General features: G+C 32.1%; 1 protein-coding gene across 1 annotated transcript in view; it reads left to right on the forward strand.

Annotated features, from left to right (window-relative positions):
* Nucleotides 1-25,955, forward strand: part of LOC114324331 (tyrosine-protein phosphatase Lar) — a 574,734-nt gene that overhangs the window by 158,276 nt on the left and 390,503 nt on the right. The window contains exon 2 of the mRNA XM_028272137.2: nt 11,254-11,364. Coding sequence (XP_028127938.1) covers nt 11,254-11,364 — 111 coding nt within the window. The remainder of the gene's footprint in view (nt 1-11,253; nt 11,365-25,955) is intronic.

The raw sequence follows: 25,955 nt of genomic DNA on the forward strand, positions 1-25,955 counted from the left end.
TGCGTGAAGTACTTTTTGCGAACTTACACGATGTATAGCACTCGCTCCGTTGTCGCTCGTGCTCTAAACATCGGGTACGTTCGCAAAAAAGCATACTTCACGAACTGTTTCATAAATAACTATTATCTACTCTATGTCATATTATTTATAAGTTTTTAGTTTGTGAAAACTGTCATTATAATATGTAGATAGCAGTGCGTGAAGTGTTTAAAGTGTGCGTGAAGTAACAATGTATTTTAAATGGGACTTACTTTTTCGCACTGTTTTTGACACACTTTCATATAATCGAATATCCTTAACTTTCGCGTTGTCATGGTGATGACATAATGAGCAATAAATTACGACAAAAGTTTTGACAGTTTTGTGGTTTGAAAGAAGTTAGAATTTTTAAATGTCAAAGTTCTAAAAATTGTAGAATAGAAATAAATTCCAGTGACGAAGAGTTGCAGTTTTTTTATTTGTTCATCACAGATAAAATATTGTATGAAACTGTGCGTGAAGTACTTTTTGCGAACTTACGAGATGTATAGCACTCGCTCCGTTGTCGCTCGTGCTCTAAACATCGGGCAAAAAACATACTCGCAAAAAGCATACTTCACGAACTGATTCATAAATAACTATTTTGCGCCACGTAATATTCATATCAGCTCTTTTGTAGCTGGAATATTTTGTGCGCCTTTCATTTTTATTTGTTCATTCAACGGTTTTTTATTCTTATTGTTATACTTATACCCTAAGGAATGTATGAGTTAAAAATAATACAGGGTGAGGCAGATAAAGGGCCTATTAGAAATATCTCGAGAACTAAATCTAAGAGAATGTTGAAAATTGGAATACAGGGGTTTTGAGGTATGAACTATTTAATGAAAATATTTTCTTCTCTTTGCTACTTCCGGTTATACCGGAAGTTGATTGTAACTTCGTTTTTTTAAATGGGACACCCTGTATATTTTTACATTTTTGGATTCTCCTCGATTTCTTCTTTCTTAAAATATAAGGTTTTGTAATATTATACGGGATAGGTTAAAAGATAATTACGTTTCCTTATTAATTTCGTAGCAACAATAACACCCTGTAGGATTGTAGTAGATTGGCATAATAAACTATATTAATGTTCAAATGATTTTTAATATAGTCTACTATTGTTAGGAGTTATTGGTATAGTTAAATTTTGAATTTTAGTTTACAGGGTTGGTCGAAACTCGGAATGAGTATTTTCTGAGTTTTTTTTTAATGGAACACCCTGTACTTGAGTATTGTAATGAAATGTTATTTTATGGTACTTTTTAATTTCTTAAGCATTCCCTATACCTAACTCCTTTAATTTGTGAGTTATTGGTGATTAAACCAAACATTAATTGCAACACAAAATAAGTGAAATTGTATTAGGTTGGCCGTGAAAATATTCAGTCACAAATAATTTTTTGGAAATAAATACATATTAATCTATACTGATACTTAAAATTGCCAATAGTGGTTGAGGTATCAAAATACCATCGAAGTTAAGATTGTTGGTGCGATTAACAATTAAGCACAAACTAAAGCAGTTAGGTATAGGTAATGCTTAAGAAGTAAAAAGTACCATGAAATATCATTTCATTGCAATACTAAAATATAGGGTGTTCCATTTAAGAAAACTCAGAAAATACTCATTCCTAGTTTCGACCCACCCTGTATACTAAAATTAAAAATTTAGCTACACTAATAATTGATAACAATAGTAGACTATATTAAAAATCATTTGAACATAAATAGAGTTTATTATGTCAAACTACTACAATCCTACAGGGTGTGAATATTGCTACGAAATTAATAAGAAAACGTAATTATCTTTTAACCGACCCTGTATAATCTGACAAAACCGTATATTCTAAGAAAGAAAAAATCGAGGAGAATCCAAAAATGTAAAAATATACAGGGTGTCCCATTTAAAAAAACGAAGTTATAAGCAACTTCCGGTATAACCGGAAGTACCAAATAGATGAAAATATTTTCATTAAATAGATCAGTCTTCAAAACCCCCTTTTTCTAATTTTCATAATTCAGTTGTCTTTAGTTCTCGAGATATTTCTAATAGGCCCTTTATCTGCCTCACCCTATACATTGTACTTTACACTATATACATACAATATAATTATTTAATATAATATTAGGTCTTGAATATTTTTTCTGAGTTTTTTTTTCATTTAAACTGCTTTTTATAACTTTACCTAAAATATTTTTCTGTTTTATTAAATTTTTTTGACATGATGCATCCATCTAAAAGCATATTACCAAGAGTTTTTTGGCCGTAATTCGAAAATGTTGCGTAAGCCCCGAAGAACAATACCCTTTACTTTACCTTCTTTCGCAGGTCGAAATTTGGGTTGCAAAACGGCAGGTTGATACGTTATAACAGACCTATATTTCGTTAAATAACGAAGCTCGCAAAGTTTTCATCGCTTTGAAGGTAGTTATACTTCTAACCGCATTCGAATACCTTCGCTGCCCCACTCATGAATTTCATAAAGCGCAGGAGACGGGAGAATCATGGATTCTCAGTGGGCTCTTTAATAACTGTTACTATCTGGCCGCTCTGTTTAATGTCGCTAAAACTTGCCTTCGTGGGAGTTATTTAATAAAGAAGTTTGTATTTGTACAAGGCGCTAGCACGGAATAGTTGGCAGTGGGGATAGCTTTTGCAAAATTATTAGCTCTTAAGGGGGATCGCTTAGAAATTTTATAACTATGTAAATTATACAACAGTTTATAGGGGATTCTAAGTCCACCGTGGAAATTTAAACTTTGATATAGTTGTTAATGTGAATTATATTTATTAGTAAACCAGATTATGTTTATACACAGCAGTAAACAGTGGATATAATGGATTAAAAACTTATACAATATATTTTTAAGTAAGAACATAAGCTTAAGGCGATGTAGCTTCATCAGATTTGCAGTTAATACTTATTGTTTAATAAGTTGCCTAGTTGCATTGGTGGAAATTACATTAAAAGTCGTGAATGACATCAAAATATTTTAATTGGAAATATTTTAACTGTAGATTCTTGGGCTCAAAATATTAAGATCTAACCCAATTCACTTAAATAAACTGTGGCTCTCTTTATTGAATTACAGGTTGTTTTGTTTAAAAATTAAAACATTATTTGTACCCAATACTTTAAAATTGTTTGACATATCCTTGTCTTGTCATACTTGATAGAAAGTGTAAGTACTGTACACCCTACTAAATTAGGTTATACACATGTTTCTGGCTGCTACCAGAGGCGTACGACGAGAGAAAGTCATTATTTGACCCTTCTCAAATTCTACGTCACTGGTGGAATTGCTATCTTAGTGCAATTTTTCGATTCTTCAGTACTTTGTATGTACATAATAATAATATACTCTTCATTCGTCACGATAAAGTGATTGGTTTTCGAGATATCTAAAGTTAAAAATGAAACGGCGCAGTTATTTTGATTAATGTGTAATGCCCCTTCGTTTTTATTTTCAAATATCTCTAAAACTAATGATTTTATCTTTACTAATGAAGAGTATATTATTTACATAAAAAGTATTGGAGAGTCTAAAAATTATGCTAAAATAGCAGTTCCGTGAGTGACGTAGAATTTGGGAACGGTCAACCATTCACTATCCCGTGTCTTACACACCTGGCCGTAGCCAGAAACGATTATTTAACATAATTTAGTAGGGTGTACAATACCTACACTTACTGTCAAGTATGATAAGGATATGTCTAATAATTTTTAAAGTTCAGGGTACAAATAATTCTTAAAGTTTTAAATAAAAAATAACTTATTTTAAAAAAATAATACGTTCAAACTATTTGACATATCCTTGTCATACTTGGCAGAAAGTCTAGATACTGTAAAGCTTACTAAATTATGTTAAATAATCGTATCTGCCTACTACCAGATGAGTACGACACAGCATAGTGAATGGTTGACCCATCCCAAATTCTACGCCACTGACGGAACTGCTATTTTAGCATAATTTTTATATTTTCCAATACTTTCTATGCAAATAATATACTCTTCATTCGTAACGATAAAATTATTAGTTTTAGATATATTTGAAGTTAAAAACCAAGGGGCAAAACACATTGATGAAAATAACTGTGCCGTTTCATTTTTAACTTCAAATATCACTAAAACTAATGATTTTATCGTTACAAATGAAGAGTATATTATTTGATTAGAAAGTATTGTAGAATCTAAAAATTGCATTAAAATAGAAATTCCGCCAGTGGCGTAGAATTTGGAAAGGGTCAACCATTCACTTTCCCCCGTCGTATGCCTCTGGTAGTAGCCAGAAACGTTTGTTTAACATAATTAAGTAGGGTGTACGTGTACAGTACCTACATTTGCTGCCAAGTATGACAAGGATATGTCAAATGGTTTTAAAGTACATATTATTAATTTAGTTTACCTCTGTACGTTCTTTCAATCATATTGAAATTTTGATCGTTTGTTTACATTGCTAGCTTGCGTAATAAATTTGTAAAATATTTTTAAAATATAATAGTTTATAATGGGTGTTTTATTTATATCACTTTATAGAGTGTGGGCCAAAGAAAACAGCCCACCTCGATATTTGGCAGTATTTATTAGATTTTAAGGAAATGACGAAACAGGTCGATTTTTGATTTAAGGGGGACACATTTTTACGGTACATGCATCGGTCATTTGTCAACCCTCTCCCTTCCACTTCCCCTACCCTTTATTTTTAAATAAGGAATATAATTCGTGTGCTAACTCATTTGAAAGGTAATTTAATTCTCTATTCAGTAATATAAACATTACCATAATTATTTATAGAGGGTGTCCAAGAAAAAAATATTTTCATTAAATTAATTGACACAAAAGAAGAATGTATGTAACTTATTTAATTCAAAATACATTCTACTACTGTCACAAAACAGAAAAAATTGTTTTTTGATAAATAAACATTGCTTTTGGCTTAATTTCAATGTTCAAGCTGCCACCAATCTGCCTCTTGGTAGGTTGAATATTGAAGTTTAAGCAAGAAACAATGTTTATTTATCAAATAAACATTTTTTTCTGTTTTCTGTCAGCAGTGAAACGTATTTTGAGTTAAATAAATTACATACATTCTTCTTTTTGTGTCAATTAATTAAATTCAAAATAATTTTTCTTGGACACCCTGTATAAATAATTATGTCAATGTTAGTATTACTGAAAAGAGAATTGAATAACCTTTTAAATGAGCTAGCACACGACCCCTATTCCCTATTTAAAAATAAATGAAAATACAAATGACAGATGTATGTACCGTAAAAATGTGTCCCCCTTAGATCAAAAATCGACCTGTTTCGTCATTTCCGTAAAAAATCTAATAAATACTGCCAAATATCGAGGTGGACTCTTTTCTATGGCCCACAAGTTTACATTTTAGAATAACACGAAATTACCCGTCTTACGTTGATTTAGTTGTGGGAAATTATCTAAAAAGGGGATATTCTCTATGGCATGTTAATTTTGAGGCTAAGATTTTAATTATATAAGGAATCTCCGAAATACTCATGGGAAAAGATTATAATTACTCTTACTCCTTCATGTTTCATGAGCTGCTACTATCTGTAGCGCTTATAAGGCTAATAGGTCTGGATCCCGCGTATGAAAAAAAAGTTGATTAATAGCAAGCTGAAAATTTGTTAATAGCTTAAGGGTGTCTAGTCGGACAAACTTTGATATATGGGAACACTGGAACAGGTGAAGTTTTAATTGTGGAACAGGTTAAAAATTTGGAACGGTCAGACCACGAAAACGGCACATGTATTTTGTCCGACAGAACAGACTTAAACTCTCCGAACAGAGATTAAACTCTCATGCAAAAATCAGACTGCTATTTACCACCAAATGGGCGTTTTAATGAGTGGAACATGTAGAATATGTCAAATGACAGGAATTATGACAGGTGATAAATAGCAGTCTGATTTTTGCATCAGAGTTTAATCTCTGCTCGAAGAGTTTAGGTCTGTTCTGTCGGACAAAATAAATGTGCCGTTTTCGTGGTCTGACCGTTCCAAATTTTTAACCTATTCCACAATTAAAACTGCCCCTGTTACAGTGTTCCCATATATCAAAGGTTATCCGACTAGACACCCTTAAGCTATTAACAAATTTTCAGCTTGCTATTAATCAACTTTTTTTTCATACGCGGGATCCAGACCTATAATTAAATTTAATAAAAGCATGTGTTTAGCATTTAGCGTCAAATATAATGAGAATAAATATTAAAGAAACAATATTTTATTTTTAGTCCATTCATTCACGGTAAAATATTGCAAAGCCTCCAAATTTTAAATATGTTAGCTAACATGTCAAAGAAAAAAAGTGATATTGTGCCGATGTGCGCTTTTGCCCTGGGGGTGAGTTTCAACCCTTCTCGGGGGTGAAAACACATACGTCCAAAATTAGTCCGGAATTGGACAAATTGACTAATTTTTAGTAAGGTTTGTTCTACAGAGTTTTTTTTTTCACTAAGTGAATACTTTTCGAGTTAGTTTCGAATGAATATGTTCATTTTTAACAAAAAAGACGGTTTTGGCGGTTTTTCACAAATAACTCAAAACGAAAGTTTTTTATAGAATAAAATGTTCCTGCAAGCGTTCCCAGTTATTTTTCTACGCAAGTGGACAAAATCGCTAAGTGTCACCGTGTATTTGGCATACTGTACCTTGGTACCTTCTTAGAGTGGCCTTACTATTTCATATAGGGATTTTTTCGTACATACAGGGTGAGTGGGGAGGAACGAGCCAAACTTTAAGACTGTATAATATACGTAAAAATAATCAAAAATAACTCGTATGTTGTTATTTGATTTTCATTTGTTTCCGAGATACGGGGTGTTAAAATTCTTAATACAAATTGACAATTTATTTCTTGCTCTAAAACCGGTTGAGGTGTGCAAATGAAATTTGGTGGTTTTTAAGACATAGTTATTTCGCATGTTTTGACACACAATGAAGAGTTTTATATTCACCATTGGCGCGCGAACGGGTAATATACTGAAATTTTTTAAAGATAAAAATGGTACGCCACTCAAATATTTCAAACTAAAAATCTTTCTTGAATTCCCCGTTCAATTTGTGACAAAAAATATATCTTCCCGTTTTTTATGCGACGCTTAATTTTCATGCAAAAAATAAAATATCTTAACGCTTACAAAGTTTTCGACGAAGTTTCTATATGAATGTGTAGAAACTTATTTCGAATACTTTGTAACCATTAAGATATTTGATTTTTTGCATGAAAACGAAGTCATATGAACAAATATGAAGATAGATGGTTTGTCAAAAATTGAACAGGAAATTCAAAAATATTTTTTAATTTGAAATATCTCAGTGGCGTACTATTTTTTTTCTTTAAAAAATTTCAGACCCTTATCCGTACGCGCTCCAATGGTGAATATAAAATTCTTAATTTTATGACAAAATATGCGCAATAACTATGTCTAAAACCCACCAAATTTTATTTGCACACCTCAACCGGTTTTAGAGCAATAGATAAATCGTCAGTTTGTAAGAAAAATTTTAACACCTCATATCTCGGAAACAAATGAAAATCGAAAAACCACATATGAGTTATTTTTGATTATTTTTACGTATATTATATAGCCTTAAAGTTTAGCGCGTTCCTTCCCACTCACCCTGTAGAGACATTTCGTCTTCATACATTTTTTTTTTTTCATTTTGACTGGTGTAAAAGTTTGTTGCGAATTAAATTTTGACAGTTAAATCACGAGACGTCAGTCGAGTGATTTTGTCAAAATTCCATAAGCGAAAATTGCCAAAAGGCAACAAACTTGAATAAAACCAGAAGAAAATTTTGCTGGTAAATAATTTTCTCTCGAATAATATTTGACAAAACTATTTCACGAGACAGTAATTAATGCACCATATCAACTAAACATAATCTTTATTTATATGTTCAAAATCAAAGCATGATTTTGTGTATTATTTACCTCTAGCATTTGGAAACTCGAAGATCCAGCTGCTTTTGTTCTGAGATTTTCGATCAACTTCTGGTGGTGACTGAAATCCAACTGCAGATATGGTTTTAGAGAGTTCAGAAACCCCTTGCTTGAACAAGGCTGACACAGCTGAAGATCGATGAGAATGGTTTATTATTTTATGTTTTTTGGTGTCTATTCCAATTTTTTCGGCTGACATTTTTGTCCACTTAGATACGGTGTTGACTCCAAGTGGACAGTTTTTGAACCAAGATCCATCCTTCCAGTTGAGGTGAACGGTAAGAAGGAGTCTGTCTGATAAAATCTTTGGTCCCCTTTTTTCCATTAATTTCAAAAATAATCTAACTGGGCATAAATTTTCGTTTGATGAATTTCTTACCAGCCATTTGCTGCTTGCCAAACTTTTCGAACCGTCTTGATTTGTTCTGGAAAAAAATGCTGTTGTATTCAATTCGGCCCGTAAATTCTCCCATAATTTCAAATTCCTTCTGGAAAAAGTGAATCTTGCAGTTTACGGCCTCATTGCCTCTCCAAGCAAGTTCAAATGAGAAAAGGTGAAAAAACTTTTTTGTGTTCAATCGGGGGTTTCCTCGTCGTAGCTTTGGATGATTTTTAATAGTTCTTCGGTGGATAATGCTTTTGAAATGAGTTTTCTTTTTTCTTGAATACTTTGAAGCTGCCTCTGCTTGTAGACCAGGGGGCATCTGTAAAAATATTAGTACATTTGGACGTTGAGAGGTGACTCAAATTTTTTTGCAGAAATTGCTTGAAAATAAATCAAATAATAATATTTGAGTTATCCTCCCTCTCAAAAAGGTCCGGAACATTGTTTAAATAATCAAAATGTCAAAAAATTAAGGAAAAATTCGATTTTCTTCTTGGATTTTTGATTATAACTTTAAAAGTATTCATTTTCGAGAAAAGTTGTACTGACATAAAAGTTGTGTAATTAAATTTTCTATAATATAGAATTGGTTAAAAATTTAACAAATAGTCACCCTTGTTGCAAAATAACAATAATTGTGAAAAAAACATACAAAAACAAGTATTTGCATTATACGTTTTTCAACCATTTATGCTACACTTAGGACCTTCATATTTCACCCTTAAAAACTATATGATACAGTAAAACAATACTGAATATTTCATTAGGATCGGTTCAATAGATTTTGCAAAATAAATTTTGCAATCCAGCTTTCGTAAAAAAAATCATTTTTTCAAAATGTTACAGGACTGAAAATAAAGCAGATAGCAAGTTGAAAATTTTTTTTGCTTATAGAAGTGTACTGTACCTTTCATTTGCAATTTTGCAAAATTAAAATCGATTAACACCACGGCGTCAAGAATTTTTTTAAACTAAACATTAATTATTGGTGCTACGGGCAGGACAGCGGATAGTTTGTTTTGATTGGGCATTCCAGTGACCTTTGATAATGATTGATACATTTTAATTTTTATTACATTTCGATATAAATAACTAATTTTTTATTGCAAAATAAAAACACATACTCTATCCTTTGAAATAACACTTTTATTAGCAAAAACTTTATTTGTTAATATATTTTAACTTAAATAATAAAAGTTTATTATTTTTAAACATATGCAATTGTTTAAACAATATTTCACAAACAATAATAAAATTAGTTTGGTTTTTGTGGAATTAAAATATTAAAATACAACAAAATATAGAGTAAGAATATAATATATTAGATAAAGATTGGAAGAAATTTTGGTGGGAATCAACTTTTGTGAATCGAACACCGCTGTCCTGCGCGTAGCACCAAAGATTATTGTTTATTTCAAAAATTTTCTGACGCCGTTGTAATTAATCGATGTTAATTTTGAAAATTGCAAATTAAAGGTACAGTGCACTTCTATAAGCAAAAAAAAATTCAACTTGCTATCTCCTTTATTTTCAGTCCTGTAACATTTTGAAAAAATGAATTTTTTTTGCGAAAGCTGGATTGCAAAATTTATTTTGCAAAATCTATTGAACCGATCTTAATTAAATTTACAGTATTGTTTTACTGTATCATAAAGTCTTTCTGAGTGAAATATGAAGGTCGTAAGTGTAACATAAATGGTTGAAAAACGTAAAATGCGAATACTTGTTTTTGTGTGATTTTTTCGCAATTATTGCTATTTTGCAACTAGGGTGACCATTTTTTAAATTTGTAACCAATCCTATATTATAGGAAATTGAATTACACAACTTTTATGTCAGTACAACTTTTCTCGGAAATGAATACTTTTAAAGTTATAATCAAAAAACCAAGAAAAAAATCGAATTTTTCCTTCAATTTCTGACATTTTGATTATTTAAGCAATGTTCCGGACCTTTTTGAGAGGGAGGATAACTCAAATATTATTATTTGATTAATTTTCAAGCAATTTCTGCAAAAAAATTTGAGTCACCTCTCAACGTCCGTCTCAAAACAGATGCGCCCTGGACTATTGGTATTTCTGGCCAATCTTGCACATTTGAAAAATATATCTGTGAAAGGGTCGATTTTTATGCCTTCCTCCGTAAAATATTTTTCTTGTACCATTTGTGCTGTAGTATTCCACATTGACTTTACAGACGACCCCTTATAGTCTTGGCCATTGCCTTTTTCATATTAAAGACATAATCCTCGAGAATTTTTGCTAGTTTCTTTATGGTAGTACATCTTTCAATCGTAAAATTTCTCACCCGTAGGAACTCCGAAAATTGGGTCCAAATATAGCTTCTGAACCTCTGCGTGGTCAATGGGACATTTTCCGAAACCAATTTTTTAATTTTTTCACCTGACTGGCATCCAAATCTTGATTTTTCGTCTGGATTCATTATATCTGTCCAAAAATATTTACGTCAATAGAATTACCAGACACCTTCATGACGGATCTGTCATAATTTTGTCGCTGAGATATCACGGACAGGAAGGAGTTTTTGTCAGTAGGAAACGTGGCGTTGCTATGATGTTTTTTTCAGTTAAAAATAGTCTAGTGAAATAGTCTTAGAAAGAAGTTTTATTAGAAAGACTAATTTGTAGAACAGATGAAAATATTCAAAAAAAAAAGTAAACAAGAGTATAAATTCGTTTAAAAAATCTTTAGAATTCTTATTCTTGAAATTAAACCCCATAGTGTACATACAGCAAATAACCTGATTGAAAACCTCCTCCACAATAACAATCATTTCCAGCTTCCTTAAATATATCCGACACCGGCAAAGCGACTAATCTTATTTATAATATACTCTATCCTTATTTCCAGGCGCACTTCAGATTCTCTCGAGTGAAGAAAAGGATCACGGGAAGTATGAATGCGTCGCCGAAAATTCGATTGGAACGGATTATTCGAAACACTCGCTGCTTTACGTTAAAGGTAAGATGGATATTTCTTAGCTCTTCACCGGTATATAAATCGCAAACACGATTTGCAGCGCTACACTTCAAAATAGGAAAACCCTAATATGAAAGCAAATAATTTGCAGCTTACTGCAAAATCATTTAGATGCAGTTTTATTATAGTCTTCACAGTCAATAGTGCGTATATAACAAACGTTTTTATGGATATTGGCTTCTGTACCAAATGAAAAGTGTACTCTTTTAAGTTTTTATTCCTAGCTTTTGGTTATGATTATAACCATCATGAGGGTGTTACAAAAATATGTTTTAAATGTGAGACAATATGAAAAACATATATAAGATTATATCTGCTTACAAACTTATTGAGGATATTTCAATAACATATTGTAATGACATACAAAAATTTTCTTAAAATGTTAAAGCGGTGTATCGATAAAACAAGATTTAATATCAAAAAGGTAATTAATTTAGAATAGAATAGAAAATAGAATAGAATAGATATGCTTTATTGTCATTGAAAATTGTACAATTTTATCGAAAAATCTTATAAAAAGTCAAAAAAAACAAAAACAATACAATTTACTAAAATTACATAAATCGTCAATATAAATAAAAAATAACAATAATGAAGTAAAACAGAAACAATGAATTGCAAAATTTAAAAATTTAAATAAATTGCATAGTCTACCTAGTAACTAATAAGTTTAAAAGTTAAGCTACTGCATATGACACCCAAATATAGATAAAAAAATACTACTTATACAAAGGGTACTGTAATTTCTTAGTTGGTCTTTAAGATAGGTAGGCTTTTGTCATTTTACGGAATTTGGGGAAAGATGCTGCAGATTTATGTTATAGAGGGAGATGATTTTAACGTTTTTTTGCGGAATATAATATAGATTTCTTTACTCAGTCAGAGGAGGGGTCGGTAAATAGATCGCAAAAGTAGAATTTCTCGTGAGTCATGATTAGTTGGTGCTGGAAAGACATGTAGATGTTTACGAATTAAGCAAACAGTTTCTAAAATATAGAAGGAACGAAGAGTTAAAATCCTGTGATCTTTGAAGTAGCTTCTGAAATATGTTATTTTTCTGAGGCCAAACAGATATCGTATTGCTCTTTTTTGTAATTTTAAAATAACATCGAATTGGGCAGCTGTACCAGAACCCCAAAAAGGAAGACCATATCGAAAATGCGACTCGAACAAAGAAAAATATGTTATTTTGGAAGATGATTAATTGAGTTCCTTCGAAACAGATCTTATAGCATAGCAAGCTGAAGATAGTTTCTTCCTTAACAAATCGATATGAAGGGATTATTTAAGATTGCTGTCTAAAAAAATACCAAGAAATTTTACAGAAATTTTGGTGCACTATCTCAATCATAACCGTCACAAAAAATTAATAAAAACCGCAACTTTGACCCCTTATAACTACCCTCGTCCCCCACTATGGTCTCCGGCCGTTGGGGAAAGTCATGTACACAACTAATTCAACATATCCCCGTATAGTTTTTCCATATTACTTATCACGCACAAAATCCGCTCCCAGCTCTTAGACTATACAGTGTTTATCTTAAGCCTCAAAATGAGCCTTAGTTTCGGCGATTACCTTTTCATTGGTGCTAAATTTATTTCCAGCGGGCATTCTCTTGAGATCGGCGAACAGGTGGTAGTCACTATGAGCCATAGCTGGTGAATACAGTGGCTGCGGAAGTAATTTGAAGCCCAATTCATGAAATTTTGCCATCGTTTTTATTTTATTTGTGATCTTGTGTAATGATTCGTTGTCTTGATAAAATAACGCTTTCTTTTTCTTCAGATGGGGCCGTTTTTTCGCGATTTCGTCCTTTAAACGCTCCAATAACGCAATTTAATAGTCGCTGTTAATGTTTTTTTTCCTTTTCAAGATAGTCGATAAGTATTATACCATATGCATCACAAAATACTGATGTCATAACCTTGGCAGCCGACTGTTGCGTCTTTCCACGCTTTGGAGTCCGCTCATCGCGTGCAGTCCACTCGGCTGACTGTCCATTGGACTCCGTTGTGAAATGATGGAGCCATGTTTCATACATTGTAACATATCGACGCGAAAATTCGGTTTAATTGCGATTGAAAAGCTTCAAACATTTTTCAGAATCATCAATTCGTTGTTGTTTTTAATCGGTTGTGAGCTCTCGCGGCACCCACTTTGCACAGAGCTTTCGCATAGCCAAATTATTCATGCACAATATATCCAACACGTTCAGCTATCTCGAAAAACCTCACTTTACGGTCATCCAAAATTATTTTGTGGACTTTTTTGATGTTTTCGTCGGTAACAGCCTATATGGAGCGTTCACTTCGTGGATCGTCCTCGGTGCTCGGTGCCTCGTTTAAACTTAGCAAACCACTTTACCCCAGGCTGTGGGTAAAAAATAGGTCGATTTCAGGATATAATTCAGGAATTTTTGAAACCTATCAGGTGTTGTAAAGGATGATGCCAGGAATAACTTCTACTAAAATGTAACCAAAAATATTGTGCGCTTTTTTTTTAATTGCGATTTTCATTTGTTAAATTTGCAATTTTTATTGATTTTTAATTTTGTAGCTTAGGATATTGATTTTAGAGAAAAACTTTTTAATAGAAAGTTGTAGTAAATTTAAAAACCTATAATTTGAGGTACGGTAAGTTTAATTTGGTTAATTGTTTATTGCAAAACAGCCTGCGAAAGGTCCAAAATGGCCGTTTTCTACAATTGCATTATTTATTTTACAAATATTTTTTTTTGTTTTTTAAAGCTTTAAAATGAAGATCTTTCAATTCCAAACATAAAAAAAATTGTAGAGCCAGATTAACGAATTTGTTGCTTAGATATTATAAATTGTTTATCCCAAGACGTCAAATGTCGAAGGCTATAACTTTTTGAAAAAAAATCGTAGAAAGTTGGTGAAACATCCAATCTCCTTCGAAAGAGTTATGTTTTCAAATTCTGATGTAAATAAATGCGTAAAACATTTTTAAACCTCTAATTTTTGGATTTGAAAATAAGGGGGCAAATTTCGTTATAAACATTTAGAGCTGAAGCGGCCCTGTACATCCTATGAGTTTTTAACTTACATATTATTGTTGCTGAAAATGAAACGAAGATTTATAAAAAAGAAAAAATTTCTACGACCAACTGAAGCCGAGATAATTTTTGGGTTTGAAAATAAGGGGGCAAATTTCGTTATAAACATTTAGAGCTGAAGCGGCCCTGTATATCCTATGAGTTTCTAACTTACAGATTATTGTTGCTAAAGACGAAACGAAGATTTATAAAAAAAATTAAAATTTTCTACAACCAACTGAAGCCGAGATAATTGTTTTTTTTTTTTTTTCTTAAATCATAGTGCCTTTATTTATAAAAATTAAGAAATTATTTTTTTACAGTCATTGACTAAAGAAAGACTTATATTATCTTAAAATAAAAATTATTATAAAATATAATTACATTTAATTATTAAAAATTATTTTTTAAATCGGTGCTTTTGCAAGCGGCCGAATTTTGCAAATCGCCCGGCTCGCTTGTATTAAACTTGTATTAAATTTTGACAGAAAACAATTTAATAATATTACCATTATAATATACAGTCTATTTACCACTGTATTTGTTTTTCTTGAAAAATTTCATTTCTGAAGAAATAATATTACAAAAATGATACATATATATGAAATATATAACAATATTTTTAATTTTTTCATTGTTATATAAATATAATAATAATAATAATTTTACTTCTTACTATAATATACAATATAAAACTTTTTCTTCTTGTTGTGACTATTCTTTTTGGATTTCACATATAAAAGTTTATCAAGAAAAACAAATACAGTGGTAAATAGACTGTATATTATAATGGTAATATTATTAAATTGTTTTCTGTCAAAATTTAATACAAGTTACGTAAAAATTTTCCGAGCGCGCGGATTTGAAGCGAGCCGGGCGATTTGCAAAATTCGGCCGCTTGCAAAAGCACCGATATAAAAATAATTTTTAATAATTAAATGTAATTATATTTTATAATAATTTTTATTTTAAGATAATATAAGTCTTTCTTTAGTCAATGACTGTAAAATAATTTCTTAATTATTATAAATAAAGGCACTACGACTTAAGAAAAAAAAACAATTATCTCGGCTTCAGTTGGTTGTAAATTTTTTTTATTTTATTATAAATCTTCGTTTTGTCTTCAGCAACAATAATCTGTAAGTTAGAAACTCATAGGATGTACAGGGCCGCTTCAGCTCTAAATGTTTATAACGAAATTTGCCCCCTTATTTTCAAACCTAAACATTATCTCGGCTTCAGTTGGTCGTAGAAATTTTTTATTTTTTTATAAATCTTTGTTTCATCTTTAGCAACAATAATCTGTAAGTTAAAAACTCATAGGATATACAGGGCCGCTTCAGCTCTAAATGTTTATAACGAAATTTGCCCCCTTATTTTCCAACCCAAAAATTAGAGGTTTGAAAATGTTTTACGCATTTATTTACATCAGAATATGAAAACACAACTCTTTAGAAGGAGATTAGATGTTTCACCAACTCTCTACGATTTTTTTTCAAAAAGTTATAGCCTTCGGCATTTGACCTCTTGGGATAAACAATTTATAATATCTAAGCAACAAATTCGTTAATCTGGCTTTACATTTTTTTTTATGTTTGAAATTGAAAGATCTTCATTTTAAAGCTTTAAAAAATAAAAAAAAATATTTGTACAATAAATAATGCAATTGTAAAAAACGGCCATTTTGGACATTTAGCAGGCTGTTTTGCAATAACCAATTAACTAAATTAAACTTACCGTACCTCAAATTGTAGGATTTTAAATTTACTACAACTGTCTATTAAAAAGTTTTTCTCTAAAATCAATATCCTAAGCTACAAAATTAAAAATCAATAAAAATTGCAAATTTAACAAATGAAAATCGCAATTAAAAAAAAGCGCACAATATTTTTGGTTACATTTTAGTAGAAGTTATTCCTGGCATCGTCCTTTACAACACCTGATAGGTTTCAAAAATTCCTGAATTATATCACGTTTTTTCACCCACAGCCTGGGGTACTTCTCAACGGTTGATTTTCCTGGTGCAGAATCTGAATAATGCATATATGTATAATAATGGCTTATCAAGCCAAGCCTTGGCTTCAACAGTATTTTTTCGCCAAAAATCAATGCTTTATTAAGGGGGTAGGCACAAAATTTTGGCTCCAATGCTTTTTAAACGCATTAATTTTTTTCGAATCCTGAGAAAACTAGTAAGTATTTTGACAATTTTAAACGCAAAATGAAAGATTACGTTATTACCGAGGGCCGAAAGTCCTTGAAAACTTCTATAATGTTTGTTTTAATAAGTTACAGGGATGAAAAAAAGAGAAAATTTAGTGTGATTTTTAATTTCTAATATCTCACTCGTTCAAAGGAAACTTTTTATTTATTCTAAGGGGTTCGGCCCTCGTTAATAATGTAAGGCTTTCATTCTGCGTTTAAATTTTTCAAAAATATTTATTAGTTTTCTCACGATTCGAAAAAAATTAATGCATTTAAAAAGGATTCGATTGGAGCCGAAATTTTGCACCTACGCCCTTAAGACACGAAATTCCTTTTTAACCATTTTTTTATCAAATTTATTGTCAAAGAAATTGTCAAAGGGCCTAGCCGGGTAAGATGATGAAAAGTGCCCCCAACTCGATTCGAATTTCATATAGGTCACCGTTTAGCATATATAGTGAAACTAACTTTCTGAAATTTTTAGCCCCTAGGTGGTCATGTGACCCACCTAGAGCCTAATTAGGCTTTTTAAGTTTTTATTTTTTATCTCAGCCGAATCGAGAACTAGCGAAAAACTTTAAATAAAAAAGTTGTAAGCTTTAAAATGTTCTGTCCGAAAAAAAATTTTGTTTAATTTTTGGCAGGAAATTTAAATTATAGAACGATTTTAAAATTTTAAATGAGTATAAAAATATTACTAAGACATTGGTTTTCACGAAAAAAAATATATAACGTGTATTTTTGCATAATATTTCATCCTGAATTTTTTCAAATTTTTAAAATTGGTGAAACGCACCTTTAAAAATAAAAACCGCATTTTTTCGGTTGTTTCTTTCGTTTTTTGATACAATTTTATACATTTTTTTCAAAAAAGGTAATACCGTCACTAGAATAGGTAAAAAACTGAAAAATAATTGGGGTTTGCTTTATAAAAATTTTTTGTAATCCCATCCCTTTTCAATATACAGGCCGTTGAAGAAAACAAAATTTTACACATTTTTTACGATTTTGCCGAAACTACATTGTAATAAAATTTGGCGAGTTTTAAGAGGTAGTTGTTGTGCATTTTTTGACATACAATTAAGAATTTTATATTCATCATTGGCGCGTATACGGGTAATAGTCTCAACTTTTTAAAGAAAAAATATAGTACGCCACTGACATATTTCAAATTAACAATCCTTTTTGAATTTATCGTTTAATTTGTGACAAAAAATCTATCTTGCTATTTTTTCATACGACGCGCCATTTTTATTCAAAAAATAAAACATCTTAACCTTTACAAATTATTCGAACTTCTATTAGTAGTTTCTACATCTACATACGTAAACTCGTACGTCCATTATAAAAACTAATTCGAATACTTTGGAAGCGTTAAGATATTTTATTTTTTGCAGCAAAACGGCGCCTCGTATGAAAAAATGATAAGATAGTTTTTTTATCGCAAATTGAATGAGCAATTTAAAAATGATTCTTAATTTGAAATATGTCAGTGGCGTACTATCTTTTTTTCTTTGAAAAGTTCAGACCATTACCCCTAAGTGCGCCAATGATGAATATCAAATCCTTAATTGTATGTCAAAACATGCACAATAACTACCTCTTAAAACCCGCCAAGTTTTATTACAATGTTGCCAGTAGTTTCGGCAAAATCGTAAAAAATGTGTAAAATTTTGTTTTCTTCAACGCCCTGTATCTTGAAAATGGATGGTTTTACAAAAAATTTTTATTAAGCAAACCCCAATTGTTTTTAAATTTTTTATCTGGTCCAGTGACGGTGTTACCTTTTTTGAAAAATATGTATAAAATTGTATCAAAAAACGAAAAAAAAAACCGAAAAAATGCGGTTTTTTATTTTTGAAGGTGCGTTTCACCAATTTTAAAAATTTGAAAAAATTCAGGGTGAAATATTATGCAAAAATACACGTTATATATTGTTTTCGTGAAAACGAACGTCTTAGTTATTTTTTTATACTCATTTAAAATTTTAAAATCGTTCTAAAATTTAAATTTCCCGCCAAAAAAAATTTTCGCACAGAACTTCTTAAATCTTACAAATTTTTTATTTAAAGTTTTTCGCTAGTTCTCGATGCGGCTGAGATAAAAAATAAAAACATAGAAAGCCTAATTAGGCTCTAGGTGGGCCACATGACCACCTAGGGGGCTAAAAATTTCAGAAAGTTAGTTTCACTATATATGCTAAACGGTGACCTATATGGAATTCGAATCGAGTTGGGGGCACTTTTCATCATCTTACCCGGCTAGGCCCTTTATACACGCATCTTTTGAAGGTTAGGGCTGACTAAAAACCATATGACTTTAATACCAGTTAGTAGTGCCATCTATGTGTCAGCCTACGAACTTACCATCCAGTCCGTACAATATAGATACCGTTGCACGTCATATAGACCAGGTGGTCTATTCGAACACCATGGTGACAGCTTCTGTAACTTATTACCTATTGTTAAACTTAAACATAAAACTTAAGCTAGGACAACTGTATTTAAACACATCTTAATTCAATTTTTAGCTTGTTCAGTTTCTGAAGGGCCTGATGATGGCGTATAAATTATAAACGCCGAAACCTGTCGCCCGCAAACTGTTTAACTAAAAACCTTCAATAAGATTATGAGCATTAGACTCTTTATATCCTAACATTTGAACAATGTGCTCATACCAGCAACAAGTTCATCATTTGAAGATAGGAAACTTGTTTTTTCTTGTATTTATAAAAACTATATGTTCCTATTGAGTGAAAGTAGATACATATTTAGGTTCCTACCTAATGCAATAAACAATTTACATGAAATTCAGTTAGTGGTTCCTTTTTCGTTTTGATCATTGTATTTATATTCTTATGAAAGGTTTATTTTACATTGGAAAGCTGTTAAAATATGCTGGATAATAATATAGTGACTAATTTATATTAAATCTTGCCATTTATGTACTGTTATACTGTTATTATGTGTATAACTAATAATTTGTGATAGCAGTTCATGTGCATTTTCCGTATTTACAACTGTCAAATAAATAATATGTATGGATCATAGGTTTCATATCTAACGTTTTGTTGAAATGGTAATTTTATTTGGAAATATATTGCATTTACAAATCGATAGAAACAAATGGCAGATTGTCAAAGGGACTTAAACAAGGAGATGGGCTGGCCCCAACATTGTTCTGCCTTTTTTACGTCCTTTATTTTTATTGTAGTCTGTTTTGTAGTGACGAAAATTGTTTTTGATAGATATCTAAATAAGTGCAATTATTTGAAATATAGTAACACATATACATACACAAAAATATATTATACAAAAATATAATAAGCAATAAGCAGTAATACTTCAAAATTCACACACAGACATAAGACAATTGGATAAATGGGTGGCAACCACTTATCTAATATAAATATTTCTATCATTATTTTAAAAAATCATGAAAAACGCTGAGACCCGTCGATTTTAATATATAAATGGGCACTTTACAAACATCAGTTTAAATGTAAAGGATGATTGACGCAAGTCTAGCACAGTGCATCATTTTTATTTTTAATACTTACTTACTTTCCGTCTCCGGAACACCAACAACTTTAAATTCTGTATTTCCAATGGTTGGCCACATAGATGGCCCTGTCATTTGCTATATTTAAATCTTCATCTGTGCAGGTCTCTCTCATCTCTGTGCATGATAGTAGATGCCGACTGGTCTGAACCGTGCCACAGTCGCAGGTATCGTCCTCCAGGTATACCCATTGTTTCAGGTTACTAGCACAACGTGAAACGCCGGTTCTTAATAGTTTGTTTAGCGCTTTCCAAATTGTGTCCAGCAAATTAGTTTTACTTAAATACCTCCAGAACGCTTTTATATAAAAAAACAAAAATTGGTATGCGTATTTATCTTCCAGAGATAAATCGATTCCATAAATTACGAATTTCTAGTACCGGTCATAGGCGTCCGTTTTGGGTAGGGCAACGGTTACTTTATCGCATAACTTTTTTGTATTTAATTTTTGAGCACTTTTGACTCTGGATTATTAAATTGTGAAGTATTCTAGTACTAAAAGGTACTCTTAGATTAAGTCGATAGGGTACACCGTTTTCTAGAAAAATCGATTAGAAAATTTTTCGTCTTTTGAATTTCAAAAAAAAATTAAAAAAAATACTATTTAGGAAACTGAAAACTTGTAGGTTTAATTATATTCCAAAGATGAATCGATTTCATTAATTGCGGATTTCTAGTACCGGTCGTATGTGTCGGTTTGCGGTAGGTCAACGGTTATTTTATAACAACTTTTTTGTCTTTAATTTTTAAGCATTTTTGACACTAGACTATTAAATTATGAGGCATTGTAGTACTAAAAGTTACTCTTGCCTTAAGTTGGTAAATTCTTCAATTTTTTTTTCAAATTCAAGAGACGAAAAATTTTCAAATCGATTTTTCTAGAAAACGGTGTGTTGTACCGACTTAAAGCAAGTGTAGCTTTTAGTACTAAAATGCCTCATAATTTAATAATCCAGATTCAAAAATGCTTAAGATTTAAAGACAAAAAAGTTATGCGATAAAATATCGGTTGCCCTACCCAAAACGGACACCTATGACCGGTACTAGAAATTCGCAATGGATGGAATCTATTTATCTCTGGAAGATAAATATGCGTATCAATTTTCGTTTTTCTAACTTGAGGCGTTCTGGAGGTATTTAAGAAAAACTAATTACAAGACGCCATCTTCAAAGAGGTCTAGCTCCCTTGTGAAGCATTTTCGGACTAGGTTAATTTGGTTAAATTGTCTTAAAATTATATGGGGCATCTCCTGTCTTCGTTTGTCGGTAGAGTTTCTGGACACTCTGTATATGTAACATGAAGTGAAAATCAGATATAAGTTATAAGGAAGAATATCCTTGAGCTGGGCTGCCTATGGAAAATTAATATACATTTTTAAATCGGAAGTCCGATCAACATCAGAAGAAAGGCCTTGTCAACAAGTATGTCTTGTCAAGCCATACGGATATATATAGGGTGATTCATTAAGAAATGGGTAATCTCCAATCTCTGGGTTGTAGATTCTAGACCTCAAAATATTACGATTTAACCTAAATCATTTCAATAAAATGTGGCTCGTTACTGAATTACAAGGTGTTTTATTTAAAAATTTAATAACTATTTTTACCCAGAACTTAAAAGCTATTTAACATATCCTTATTATACTTGGCAGAAAGTGTAGGGACTATACGATTTACTAAATTATGTTAAATAAACGTTTCTGGCTACTACCAGAGGCGTACGACAGGGGACAGTAAATGGTTGACCCTTTCCAAATTCTACGCCACTGGCGGAATTGCTATTTTAGCGAAATATTTCGAATGTTCAATATTTTCTCTGTGAATAATAAATAATATACTCTTCAATACGCTTCACTCGTAACGATAAAATCATTAGTTTTCGAGATATTTGAAGAAGTTAAAAAAGAAGGGTCACAATATACAGGGTGTATTGTAATTACATGTTCTGGGACCAAAAATAGGTCGATTGAACCTAACTTACCTTTGTACAAATATGCACCTAAAAAAAGTTATAGGCCCTCGAACTTACAAAATAAAAATCGATTTTTTCCAATATATTGAAAACTATTAGAGATTTTTTATTGAAAATGAAATTTGTGCACCCCATAAAAATTTTATGGGGGTTTTTGTTCCCTTAAGCCCCCCCCCCTCACCCCAAATATTTGTGTACGTTCCAATTAAATTATTATTGTGGTACCATTAATTAAATAAAATATTTCTAAAACTTTTTTGTCTCTTTGTAATTTTTCGCTAAGTCAGTTTTTATCGAGATATTTTGAAAATCTGTAAAATCCAACACACATTTTTACATGGTTAATGAGGTTATAGAGACCTGGTAATAATATGAAAATGTATTGTGAATGTACATTTTTAGGTATATTTTGAAACATATTAACATCTCGATAAAAAATCGTTTATCGAAAAAATACTAAGAGGCAAAAAAGTTTTAAAAACATTGTGTTTAACTAACAGTACCACAATAATAATTTAACTGGAACGTACACAAACATTTGGGGCGTTTAATTGAACAAAACCCCCATAAAATTTTTATATAAACATATTACAAAAGAAGCCGCATCTCGATAAAAACTGGCTTATAGAAAAAATACCAAGAAGCAAAAGTTTTATAAACATTGTGTTTAACTAATGGTACGGCAGTAATCCGTACCGGTCATAGCTTGCGTGGGGGAGGAGCTCTGAATTAAGTAGGGGCTCTTCAGTACTTCACAGAAGACGGATTGGGAGGGGGATGTCCTCAATCCCGACACGGCGCATCCCAATGGCTGATAGGGAACGAAGGTCAGGTACGAATAAGGTTAAACTGAATAAGTACCAGCGGATCAACTGAGGGCATGACGTAGGGCAGCAGCTACGTCATTATTGCACTGGGGCAGTGTGATTCATACAGGTCTGGTGTAAAATACTCACAGGCGGTAACTATACCTTAGTTTAACCGGCTGTGATACTGCGATCAGGCAGGCAACGGAAAACCACCTGATTATCTTCCCAGAGAGCGTTATGAAATGACGACTAGGCAAGGAAATTCTGTGCTTTGCAATCCGGCTAGCAACCGGCGCCGTATCGATTCCGGGTTGAATGGTGTGAAATGGGCGACCGGGCAGATGATTGTGGACGACCAAGCAATATCTGCGAAATGGGATACTGGAAGATTAAACTTAGCATTACGTAAAAAACACCGCATCGCAACATGGAATGTTAGGGGGCTGCTAGAACCAGGTAAATTGTATATACTAGAAAATGAACTGATCAAGGAGAAGATAGATATCTGCGGGATATCTGAGACACACTGGGAAGGTCAAGGACATTGGGAAGCCACTCACTATAAAGTTTTCATGTCAGGAGCTAACAAATCACGACAAAAAGGCGTAGCAATATTAATTCAAAAACGTTGGGCAAAATATGTACATGAATACCTTCCAGTAAATGATCGTATAATAAAAATAACCCTAAACGCTAAACCAGTCAAAATGCACATTATACAGGTATATATGCCAACATCCGAAGCGACAGAAGATATAGTAGAAGAAACATAACATCTGATACATAAAACCACCTCTAATATACCTAAGAAAGAAACAATGATGATAATAGGAGATTGGAACGCAAAAATAGGAAGAACGAAAGTAGACGAACATTTGAAAGGAACGATAGGTGAGCATGGCTTAGGCAAGCGAAATGACAGAGGTGAACGGCTCCTTAAATTTGCCATCGATATGGATCTCAGTATAGTAAACACAATGTTTAAACATCATCCGCGAAGATTATCAACATGGTCTTCGCCTGGAGGACGATACAGGAACCAAATAGATTATATTCTTATCACTAAACGATGGAGGAGCTCTGTAACCAATGTGAAGACAAAACCAGCTACAGACTATGGTTCGGACCATAAAATTCTACAAGCATAATTTCGCATTAAGTTGCACAGTAAAACAATTGCAAAAAAAGACAAAAATTGGTTCCAAAACACCCGTAAAAGTTTAGAGAGGCGCTAGCAAAAGCTGACCTACCAGTTACTACCGGAGACCCTGGGAAAACGTGGGAATACACAAAGAAATTGATCACCGAAGCCATCAACAACACAAATTCCAAAGAAAAAATAGATAGGAAAAAACATTGGATGACCGAAGAAACTCTCAACCTTGTAGAAGAAAGACGAAAACTTAAAAACGGCACGTCAAATTTAATAAAAAAAGAAATAAAGATAAGCACCATAAATACAACTATAAAACACTTGTGCAGAAGGGACAAAAATAATTATATAAAAAGCATATGTGAACAACTAGAAGAACATGCTGACCGCCAAGAATCTAGAGAACTTTTCTCCAAAGTCAAATATCTAGCGAGAGAATTCAAACCACAGACACAGATCATCAAAGATAATAGTGTAAATACCATAACAAACCCAGACGGTATCGCAGAGGTTTGGAAACAATATTGTGAAATACTATTCTCTAACAACGACCCAGACCATAATACAGAGAAAAGAAGTTATGAAAAAGAACCTCAAATATTGAAATCTGAAATTGAGTCGGCAATAAAAAAGCTAAAATGTAGAAAAGCACAAGGAAAGGATGGAATAACAGCTGAAATACTCAAAGAAATGGGAGAATTGGGGACGGAAGTAATGCTTAGAATTTGCAATGAGATCTGGAATACCGGAAAGTGGCCAAATGACTGGGGTAAACTCACGTTTATTCCCATATACAAAAAAGGTTCTCCGGCAGATTTCAGTAATTACCGTACAGTAGCGTTGATATCTCACGCGAGCAAAGTACTTCTGACAATAATCAATGAAAGATTAAAATCCATTCTCTTACCGCAAATTCCACAAGAACAATGCGGATTCGTCCCAGGTAGGGTAACAAGAGAACACATTCTTAATATTCGTCAAATTATCGAAAAATCTCGAGAGTTTAACATAGAAACATATTTGTGCTTTGTTGACTATTCCAAGGCTTTCGATAACGTAAAATGGGATAAAATGTGGCATATATTTAGAGAAATGGGTACGCCTGAACATCTAATCTATCGATTACAAGCACTTTATGTAAATAACACCGCTAATGGAAGAGTTAATAATGTGGTTTCGAAAAACTTCAAATTAAAATCTGGAGTGCGGCAGGGATGTATAATATCCCCCATTCTATTCAATATATATAGTGAACACATTATGCGTCAAGTTTTTGAGGAATGGCAAGGTGGAGCAACGATAGAAGGAAGAAAAATAAATAACCTATGTTATGCTGATGACACTGTTATATTGGCGTCTTCACCAGAAGAACTGGAAGAAATTATGAATAGGCTAGGAACGGTGAGTACAGAATATGGTTTAAAAGTAAATATACAGAAAACCAAAGTAATGATCATCGATAGAATCAGAAACAACCAACTGGAGATAAGAGACTTGGCAGGTTACGAAGTGGTCAGACAATTTAATTACTTAGGCTCCGTTATTACTAACAGTGGAGGATGCGAAGACGAGATCCGTAGGCGCATCATAATGGCCAGATCGGCAACAGCCAAACTCACAAAAATATGGAAGAATACTGACATTACAAAAAACACAAAATTACGCCTTGTTCGAGCGTTAATATTTCCTATCTCCACCTACGCTTCAGAGACTTGGACCATAAAAAAAGCAGATTCAAAACGTATAATGGCATTTGAAGTGTGGGTCTACCGGAGAATGTTGCGCATACCATGGACCGCACATCGCACAAATAATTC

Source organism: Diabrotica virgifera, chromosome 5 (genome assembly GCF_917563875.1).
Source record: "Diabrotica virgifera virgifera chromosome 5, PGI_DIABVI_V3a".
NCBI classification, from domain to species: domain Eukaryota; kingdom Metazoa; phylum Arthropoda; class Insecta; order Coleoptera; family Chrysomelidae; genus Diabrotica; species Diabrotica virgifera.